At 35.7% G+C, this 11,358-nt stretch overlaps 1 protein-coding gene across 1 annotated transcript; it reads left to right on the top strand.

The window, feature by feature from the left end:
- The first annotated feature begins 201 nt into the window (after positions 1–201).
- On the top strand, positions 202–1,494 carry LOC131620106 (aspartic proteinase CDR1-like). The gene has a single exon (XM_058891126.1). It carries the CDS (start codon positions 202–204, stop codon positions 1,492–1,494), a length of 1,293 nt encoding a protein of 430 aa, XP_058747109.1.
- Positions 1,495–11,358: the final 9,864 nt, after the last annotated feature.

The following is an 11,358-nucleotide window of genomic DNA, read 5'->3' as shown; positions in this document are numbered from 1 at the left end:
CATCTTTATTTTTCATTTTAATATATAGAGGTGTTCAAAAACACCTCATTTCGAATCTTACCTAATTTTCATCTATGTGTTAGTCTACATTCTCGTTTTCTTGACAATTCTAATAATATTATAATTCATAGAGTCTATAAAAACATTGGAAAACATAAATTGCAACAAATTACTCATAGATCTCTATCAATTGTGACAACAATGAGGACATACTCCTTTCTTACCCAAATATTCTTTTCACTTTCTTTCATTATTTCTTTTGCTCGTGCTCTCAATAATGGTATCAGTGTTGAACTTATCCATCGTGACTCTTTAAAATCACCATTCCACCAACCTACACAAAATAAATACCAACATGTTGTGAATGCCTTGCGTCGTTCCATCAATCGAGTCAATCATTTCTATAAAGACTCTCTCACTAATACACCTAAATCAACGGTAATCTCAGATAGTAGTGAGTATCTAATGAGTTACTCCGTTGGTACTCCACCATTTCATGTACTAGGTATTGTTGATACAGGTAGTGACATTGTTTGGCTTCAATGTGAGCCTTGTGAAGAATGTTATAACCAAACCACTCCAATATTCAATCCTTCAAAATCATCAAGTTACAAAAACATTCCTTGTACTTCTAGATTATGCAACTCTTGTAGCAAACAAAATTCTTGTGAATACACTATTAAATATGGTGATCAATCGCATTCAAAAGGAGATCTTAGTCTTGAGACCCTTACATTAGATTCTAACACTGGTAATTTAGTTTCATTCCCTAACACAACCATAGGATGTGGACACAGTAATACAGGGATGTTTCCAGGTGCAAGTTCTGGGATAGTTGGTCTTGGAAATGGAGCGTTGTCTCTTATGAAGCAATTAGAAACAACGATTGGAGAAAAATTCTCTTATTGTTTAGTTCCATATACTCCTAAATCAAACACATCGAGCATACTCAATTTTGGAGATGCTGCAGTGGTTTCTGGTGATGGAGTTGTGTCAACTCCTATAGTGATAAAGAATCCACCAACATTTTACTTTTTGACATTAGAAGCATTCAGTGTCGGAAACCAAAGAATAGAATTTAGAGGGTCTTCAAGTGGTGGTGACGAGGGTAACATTATAATTGATTCAGGTACAACATTGACACTTTTACCAAGTGATATTTATACTAATTTGGAATCAGCTGTGGCAGAATTGGTGAAACTAAAGCGTGTTGATGATCCTGGTCAATTTCTCAACCTTTGTTATAGTCTCACATCAGATGAGTATGATTTTCCTATAATCACCGCACATTTTCAAGGTGCGGATGTCAAGTTGGAATCTATTAGTTCATTTGTTTCTGTTGCTGATGACATTGTTTGTTTGGCTTTTCAATCATCTAAAATTGGTACAATCTTTGGAAATTTGGCTCAACAAAATTTGTTGGTTGGTTATGATCTTCAAAAGAAGACCGTGTCATTTAAGCCTACAGATTGTACCAAGTTGAACTCAATGTAGACATTGTTACTCTACTATTTGATTTCTTAATAATAAACTTTCCATTTTATTTGTCTCTCTCTAATATTAAAGTTAACTTGCATTAGACTTATCATTACATTTATAATTGTTTTTTTTAAATTATCAATATATATTCAATATAATATGGAAGTTATAGTGCTTCAAGACAACATTGCTCAATAAACTAAAGACCTTTATCAAGAAAGGAAAAGTGAACTCCATCCTACAAAGAAAATACATATGTCACTCATTTCACAAGTTAAATCTCCATTATATTAAAAATTCATATCTCTCATAGAAATATAAATATAAAGTATCTTATCATATATTCAAATGCATTTTTTATATTTTTATTTTTTCTAGTTTGCAGAGTTAGTTCTTCAATTCTAATTTCAAAATAATGGTCTCTCCATTTTAAAAATTTGAAAAAAATTCTCGCCGATTAAATTTGAGGTGAATTTTGTATGCATATCAACTAGTGGTTAATAACATTGTAAGAGACTGGCGGTTTGGAACAATAAAATTTGTCCATACGGGGAAAGTTAGTCTTGATCAACTTAGTGTTGAACTCAATTCGGATCTTCTCTTTATCTTTTTATAAAGTCTCTGTTAGTGTTCTGAAAGAAATAAGAAGGATCCCAGCTAATTTATTGTGGGGAGGTTTGGATTCGAAGAAGGTCCAGCATTGGGTCATTTGGGAAAAGGTTTGCAAGCTTAAGGAGGAGTGAGGTCTAGGTATTAAGAACCTTGAGTTGTTCAATGTGGCTCTGCTTAGCAAATGGAAATGGCGGATCTTGATTGAAAAAGATGCAATTTTGAGTGGTATTCTTCCCCATAGATACCATAATCCGGCCTTGAAGTTGATAAGTGAAGGAGGTTGCGCTGTTCGTAAATGCGACTCCATTTGGTGGAGGGACTTGATGAAAGTGGAAGTCAAAAACAGAGTCGTCTAGAATGTTTTTATAAATAATATTTTATGCATGTTGAAGATTGGTTCGGGAATCTCCTTTTGGCATAATATTTGGCTTGACAATCAATCGCTTAAAGATGTGTTTCCAGAAGCTTATGTGGAAGAAGATTTTTTTTCATGTTGTCACGCTTTCTGCAGCAGCTCAATAAGAGGTAGAAATTATGTTATTGTTGCAAGATTTTGTGCCTTTGATGTTTTGTGATGACGGATATTGATGGTTGAATAATGGTGGCGAAGTCTTTACAATTAAATCTTGTTATGAGAAGGTGGGTTGTATCACTTCGAGAGTGTCGGAAGAGGTAAAAAGCTTGCTGCCTTCTATGTGGAAGTTGAAGGTTCCACCTAAAATCCATATTTTTGGATGGAGGTTGATTCTCGATACGTTATCGACTAGACATCAGCTAATCAAGTGTAGAATTCTTAACGGCATTATGGATTCTTGTTGTGTGCTTTACTTTCGGGAGGCGGAAGATAGTGTTCATATTTTTTTAGAATTGGGTTTATTCTAATCAAATTTGGGAGGCGGTAAAGAAGTGGATGGGTAATCAGGTTATTCCTAATTTGCATGTGTTAGACGATGTGACGGATCTAGAAGGGGGGTTGAATAGATCCCTCGTTTCCTTTTTGCATTTTTAAAGAGTTTAATGCGAAAGCTACCCTGATTTGTGAAATCGTCTATTAACGACCCTTTATTGGAAGGACCGGATATGCAAAAGCCAACGTGATGAAAAAGTGAACTAACGCACTGTATTATCAGTTGACTTGTTAGTGTCACTTTAGAATATTACTTCCAATGCTTTATAGACAAATAACAACAATAATTTGTGTGTGAGTGATTTTATCAAACACTTGGTGTGTAGTAGTTACCAAGCTCTAACGATTCACACAAACACAAATCAAGCTAGACGAAAGTAAAAAGTGATAAAGTAAAAGAGACACACAATTTGTTTAGGCAGTTCCCCTTGTCGTCCTCAGGTAGGGTACGTCTGTCCCTAATTCTAAACTTAGAATTAGGATATTCAATATTGAATGCAAAGTGTTTACAAGAGAAGAAAATGTTAGTAATTACCAACTACAAATGCAGAAATATTGAAACAGTGTTCTTCTCTTACCTTGATTCGAGATGAACCAAGTGTGTCATTGATATTTGATAAACCTCCGGTTGTAGCTACCTTATTGAGAACCCAATGTTTCTCAAACCCTCTGCTCGACTGATTTAATCCCAAGATCGTGACCTCGATTCTTCCTTCTCTATCCTCCGATTGTTGCTACCTTGTTGAGTGAACCCATGATTCCTCAATCCCTTAAGCATGGCTGAATGTTGATAAAGCTAAGAATCGTCAAAACCCCCCAAATCCCAGTGATCTTGGAGGACAAAACCCTCAGATTTTATTCAAGAAAAACCCTAATATCTTAAGGAAATATACCGGTTTGCAATAGTCGGACGTTGAGGATCTAGTATACTATCAATGCAATTCATAATTTAAAATACCTTTCAGTAGAAATCATTAGTTTAAGAACCTTCCTCTCACACTCTCGTGTTTATTAATTACGATCTTATTATTAAACCTAAGTGAGTGCTCTCGTTGTATCAATTAAAGTTTAAAATAATTTTTAAAAACAAATGAAGACTGATTAACCTTAAAGCGCTCTCGCTATATTTAAGGTTAATGCTAAATTTCTACTGTCCAGTTAAAATCTCAAACTCTCGTTTTTATTGATCCTAACTTCTATCGCTTTTTACTCTCGTAACAAAACAGTTTAATTAAGTATTAGAAATTATCACCAAATAAATAAATTCTCATTAATAAATATGTTGAAAGCATACTAGATTCCCTCGGTTATATGACTTTACATACCGGCATAATATATTTAGCCGGACATAATTTTAAATAGCAAAGCAGAGTAGTAATTGCACACCAATAGCATTTCAGACATACTCAATAAATCAGATAGAATGATAATTGCATACAAATATTAAAAACCTGGATAAAATATTGAATGTGAAATTGGAAATCTGGTAGTACCAAACAGCTTGATCTGGAACCGAAATTTAATTGCAGAAACAAAAATAAATCTTAGAACTAAAAACTAAATCTGGAGCTGGAAAGAAAAATTCAATGGAAGTAGAGTTTCCGGTGTGGAAATCTAGTGCTAAAAAGGGTTGGGAAAATTGAATATGAAATTGAAAGCAGAAGGAATTTGGTTGTAGAAAAACGGCGTGAAATCAACCACCATTCTCCATAAACTCCCTCAGTATTTATAGTTGAGTACTTGAACTAGGTTTTGCTGGTTTGTTCTTGAAGCTCGTTCTGGAATTGGAAATACGGAGGAGAAAAAGGAGTCTGAAAAATAGCCTTGACGGACGGTGTGTGAGTGTGTGAGTGTGTGAGTGTGTGAGCGTGTGTGACTAACGTCACACACTTCATCTAAGGGGGTGCCAAACGACAAGGTGGTGGTGACGGGTGTCACCCTTCCTTTGCTTCAGGGCTTTGCGCTTTGGACCTTGATCCAATTTGCTTCTTTCATTTCTTCAATTCTTCATATTTTATTATTTTAGGCCCATTTTAATTGCTTTGCTCATCATTTTTGCTCCTTTTCCAAATTAATGATTGTAAACGACATATTCCATAAACACAATAAAATATCAGCGTAATACGAATATAAAGTAATATAATTAAATAAAAATAAGGAAATAATTCATGTAAATTAAGCCAAATATACGACATATTTTTGTGTTATCAGCTGCTTTCGGGATGATCAACTTACCCCACAAACTAACACGGGTCTTTTCAGCATGATTTGTCCTCACTCACACACTTTCCAGGAAACTTCCCAGAAGGTCACCCATCCCAAAATTGCTCCAAGTCAAGCACGCTAACTATGGAGTTCTTATGGAACGGACTATCGAAAAGAAGATGCATCTTATTGGTATAGGTAGTACTCATCAATCCTTATAATCTTTTCCTTCAATCATACAGTCCCATACATGCACGGCCTCAGGATCCTACTCATTCCGATGTGGCGACCACCCTTTCCCTCTTCGACCTCAGGTGTTACATGCGGTGAAACCACCCCTCGCCTTCTTTGGCCTCGGATGTTACAGGATTCATGAACATCCTCGGGGCATTCACGCCCCTCCTTAACGGAGTCACGAACCTCGCCGGAGAAATCATAATTCTCGTCGAGAAACTCACATATTTCATCGAGAGATTCGTAAATCTCCTCGAGAGATTCAATTATCTCATCGGGAAACTCACACGTCTCATCAGGAAATTCATCCAACTCGTCGGAAAACCGTAACTCTAAGTAGAAATTCTTAAAAGAATAAATCCAAAGATTAAAATACGATGAAGGGACAAGATTACTTACTTCGAAAAAAACAAATTTACGGAGGCTATTGACAGCGGTGAATCAACAAAGTTGAAGAAATCTCGAGAGTCTGAGCAAGGGAATCGCGGGGCAAGAGAGCAAGAACTCGGAAGTGTTCCAAATGACCTTCCTCACTTCCTTTTATAACAACCCCCACATGAGGAATTATGAAATAGGTCATTATTGCCAAAGACTCTTAGGCTGCCCTAGGCCATAATGATGCATTTATTGCCAAAGACTAACATACGATGAAGGGACAAGATTACTTACTTGGAAAAACCAATTTACGGAGGCTATTGATAGTGGTGAATCAATAGAGTTGGAGAAATCTCGAGAGTCCATGAGCAAGGGAATCGTAGAGAAAGGGAGAAAGAACTTGGAAATGTTCCAAATGACCTTCCTCACTTCTTTTTATAACAACCCCCATGCGGTGGAATTGTGAAACATGTCATTATTGCTTAAGACTCTTAGGCTGCCCTAGGCCATAATGATGCATTTAATAGTCGTCACATGTGGCACTTAAACCTAACTTTTTGCCTTCCCAAGGCAAAATTCCTTATTTTCAGACAGAACTCGAGATCATGCAAACGTTTTAGATGCCCAAGTCAGGCACGCTAGTCGTCAGCCAAGGATAAACAGCGGATTACTGCGGTCTCATGTGGTCGGTCAATTTCTAAGAATCCAGATTGTATCTGTGGTCGACACGAATCTCCACGACCATACGTCCAGATGATGGTCGACCATACTCAAACTCGTGCCTTATGTCTCCCCGCGAGCACGTCTTCAGATAATGGACCCGCATGAAGAATCTGTCTTCTCGACGAGGCTTACAATTCCTTCGACAATGAACTTGTGTGTACTCAAACCCTTATGAATAGTGCCATTGTTCAGGTTGATGCAACCAAGCGAAACGTTCGCCCAAAAAATCCATCTCCTCGACACCGTTCCAGCACCTTGGTTGTCGAGTCGTGCATACTTAAACCTCTGTGGTATTGGAAATTTACCCCGACTGAGTGAAGTTGTCGGGCAACACCTGCCACGAGGCATGCTCGACATCACGACAAGCTTGCGGTGTTTCCTCGATATTCCTTGACATACGAGTTGACTTAAAGTCATTACTCCTTCAACGAAGTCAACATGAAGGCCCGAAGCGGTCTATGCGATCACACCCGTTTGGAGCGTAGCAGCCACGTGCCCCTCTAAGAGCACGTGGTCTACTGCCCACCGAAAGATTCAGTTCTCCTCCTCCGAATCCCACGGACAGTCTATCCAGGATGAGGGTTACGTGTTGACCTTTCCCTACCACATAGGATCCTGACAATCTCCTGTTTTAGGCTCGTGCAATCCAGCCTGAAACAACAGACCTTGGCCCAGTGTTAGGGGAATTATAAATACCCTCTTTCACAAGAGGGTCAGGTAATTCACATTCTATTCATTTTTTACCTCTATACTTGCTCTTCTCACTTTGATTCTCACTTTAGCATCAGAGTGCATTGCAGGTACACCCCCTCCCCTTTGGACCGACCACAGTCAATTGTTGCATGCCACGAAAAATCCTCTATCGACCTCAGATCAAAAATGGTCTAATTTTCAACTTTTTTTTATAAATAAAAATATTCTTAAAAAATACATATGATTCATTATTTTTCACTATTACTATTTTTTAACAAAAACAATTTATTAAATTAAAAAAATATGTATTATACATTAACTTTGAGTCCATTAAAATATTTAAAGCTATTTTGATATGCTTATAAAAAATCATATTTTAATAAATAATACTAATCATATCACTATAATAAATATTACTCTATTTTCTGGAAACCGTATGCAGGACCATGTTTTATTAGCGTATGAGCTCACTAATGGTTATAGTAGGAATAACGTGAAGGAGTGAAAAACACTTAGAAAGGAGGGATTGAATAAGTGTAACTTCTCAAAAATGGTAGATAAAAATAAAGAACACACACTACTAAAAATAAGACATTTGGTTAAAGGATTTTACATCAGGTTTCAAGATATATGATGTGAAAAATATTTGTCAAAGAATATTTTTATCCTGGTTCGTTGTTAACCAAACTACTCCAGTCCACCCCTGACAAGGTGATTTACCTCAACTGAGGATTTAATCCACTAATCAAACTGATTACAATGGTTCTCCACTTAGATACCCTCTAAGTCTTCTAGAGTCTACGGATCACAACTTGATCACTCTAGAAAATCCTTTTACAATCAATGTAAAATAAATATTACAAGAGTTTAGATTGCTTCTAATAAAGCTGTAATCACCAAGTGATATTTCTCTTAAGTTCTAGTTCGTAACACTCACTAAAATATAACAAAGTTGTGAGGTTGAAGATGAAGTTCTTCTTTGCTTTTCTTTGATTTCAGTTTGACAGCGTTTTGGTATGTTTGCACAAGAGTGTTCTACTGCTTCTGAATCAGAACTTCTATTTATAGGCGCTAAGAGGAAATGACCGTTGGGAGCATTTAATGCTTTGCATGAATAGTACGTTGTTGCATTTAATGTTTCACTCTTTTGTCAACTACCTCGAGCCATGCTTTCACTGCTTTTACTGACTTTGCCTTTTGTAACTTCTAACGTTCCTTTTGTCAGTCAGAGGTTTGACGTTATAGCCTTTTGTACTTGTACTTTCTTCTGGACTCAGAATATGTAGAATAGACGTTTGAATATCAGAGTCTTCAACTTTGGTGCAGATGCAACTTCTGTCTTCAGACTTTGAAGTGCTTTGAGCGTGATACCATCAGAGCTTCAGAGCTTTGCTTCTGACTGCCATCTTCTGATGCTTTTCAGATCATGTTCTGATTCTGCAGGACCATCTTTTGATGTCTTGCCAGACCATGTGTTGATGAAGCCATCCAGAACTTCTGGGTCAGTGCTTCTGAACGTTGATTTGTGCATACTCTTTTATACTTTTCCTGAAATGGAAAACGTGAATAATTAGAGTACCACGTTCTCTTATACAAAATTCATACATATGTTATCATCAAAACCAAGAATATTGATTAGAACATTTCTTGTTCTAACATAACGGTCCCTCGAGATGTATGATTCAGATGGATTTGCAAAAAGCTTACGACTCCGTAGAATGGATAGTTGTGGAGACCATTCTTCGGGAGATGATTTTTCTTCATCAATTCATTAGGTGGGTAATGTTGTCCATTAGAACCATTTCGTATCTCTACAATGTGAATGGTGAGTATACAGATTTGCTGGTGGCTAAGAGAGGGCTCAGACAAGGAGACCCTCTCTACCCCTTGATTTTTGTGTTAGTTATGGAGTATCTCTACCGGATTCTGCAGCATCTTAAAGAGGATGCGAACTTTAATTTCCATTCTAAATGCGAAAAGCTAGGAATTATTAATCTTAGTTTCGCGGACGACCTTTTGTTATTTGCTAGAGGAGATCCTGGGTCCATTAGTCTTCTGATGCAGTATTTCACCAAGTTTACTTCCTCCACGGGTCTTAGCGTAAATCCTGCGAAGTGTAAGATTTATTACGGTAATGTTTGTATCCATGATAAATGTAACACCCCAATTCTACCCCGGTAATTATTAAGAAAAACCAAAGTTATAAAGTTCTATTTCAACAAACAATTGGAGTATTACAATTCAACAGAACAAAAATATCATGCTATCATAGATACATAACACAATTACTCGGATGAACTAAAATCACATGAATCCACTTCATTAATATTAAGCAGCGGAACTACATTAATCAACTTTGACATAACATCTTTTCAACTTAAAACCATATTAACATCAGCAATCACTCTTCATGTATCTACATAGTTATTCAACAATAAAATCAAACAACTAAACAAATAGCGTTCATCCCCCAAGTGTTACGTATCAGAGCGACAACCCGACTTGGACTAGCGACAACTAATTCTTCAATTCTCGAATACCTGCACGTTACCAACAAAGGGTAACATTCAAACAGAAGGGTGAGAATTCAAATCATTATAAATAAACATAATATGGGAAATTTAAAACACAACAAGAATATATTTCAAGAATTTATCACTCTTCACATAAACATGCATTCATATACAATATATCAAGATTCACATGTTTAAGTCATTTCAATTCCAAGTGAACAAACATGGTTACTAAACAATATACATAATCATATTTCACCAACATATAGATTCTATTTACATATCCTTTCCAACAATATTCACAAAGTACAATTGTATACCAACATAATCATATTCTAAATATACAAGTAATCACATCTCTTACCACATGTATTCATCATCAATCAACATAGTTCACATATTTCACATATACACATATATCATTAATACATATATATATATATATATATATATATATATATATATATATATATATATATATATATATTCACATGTATCACATATATCCTTTATGTTTTCAATCACATATATCACATATATCCTTTATGTTTTTATCATTTATGTTTTCAATCACATATATCACATACATCCTTAATACATATATATTCATATTCTCATCATTTATATTTTCAATCACATATATCACATCCACAACACATCAATAATTCATAGCAATGAATTCAACTTCGCAATATGCATTCAAACATCATAGCAACCACTTCATCATCATGATGACGAATGCAACTCAATATGCGACTCAATACTATGCATATGCATGTGGTACCATTTTGAGTAAAACTCTCATTGTCTCAAAAATTTCCATTGGGCACATCATCGCTATTTGCCATTAAGGCCATCGTCGCTTTTGCCATTTTTCAGGCCATCGTCTCTTTATGCAATGGATGTGACTCAATGATGCAACATCCACACAAACACAACCTTTACAACACATCACAAACATCGACTAAACATCATTACTTTTATAGTAATTCATCACTTCACAATCACGTCAATATGTTGTATCATTATACAATAATATTTCACTTCACAATCACATCGCTATGTTGTAACAACATACAACAATATATCACTTCACAACAACAATCATGATACGACTTATCAACATTGACCATAGGGTCTACAACAACAACAATTTCCACATACTAGCAACAACGACAACAAATTCGTCATATTAATAACAACATCAACTAATTCATCATGTTAACAACGAACATCAACAACTTGTCTTATTAACAACAACATCAACAAGTTCATCATATTAACAACAAACATCACATTACAGAAATCAAGTAACATCATAACACATACATAATTTTATCCACGCCAAACCATCACAATGACACATAACAAACTAATACATCCATGTCATTCAAATTCCATGCTTAATAACGACATACATGTCTCACATATACACAAATTTCACATCTAATAAAGTGCGCATTTAAGATATCCAATACATAGTTCTAACAATTCTAAATTGATCATAATCATTAAAGAATTTAAGGAATACACAATTCCATGAATAGTGCACATATAATTCACATTCATCACCAAGAACATCATTAACATCAAGCTCATCATCAAAATGGAAAATCG

This window comes from Vicia villosa, linkage group LG7 (genome assembly GCF_029867415.1).
Source record: "Vicia villosa cultivar HV-30 ecotype Madison, WI linkage group LG7, Vvil1.0, whole genome shotgun sequence".
Taxonomy (NCBI): domain Eukaryota; kingdom Viridiplantae; phylum Streptophyta; class Magnoliopsida; order Fabales; family Fabaceae; genus Vicia; species Vicia villosa.
The sequence above is the reverse complement of the archived record's forward strand: the minus strand, read 5'-3'. Positions and strand labels throughout refer to the sequence as shown.

Coding starts and splice junctions, on each gene's coding strand:
- LOC131620106 (XM_058891126.1), top strand. CDS start 202: ATGAGGACATACTCCTTTCTTACCCAAATATTCTTTTCACTTTCTTTC.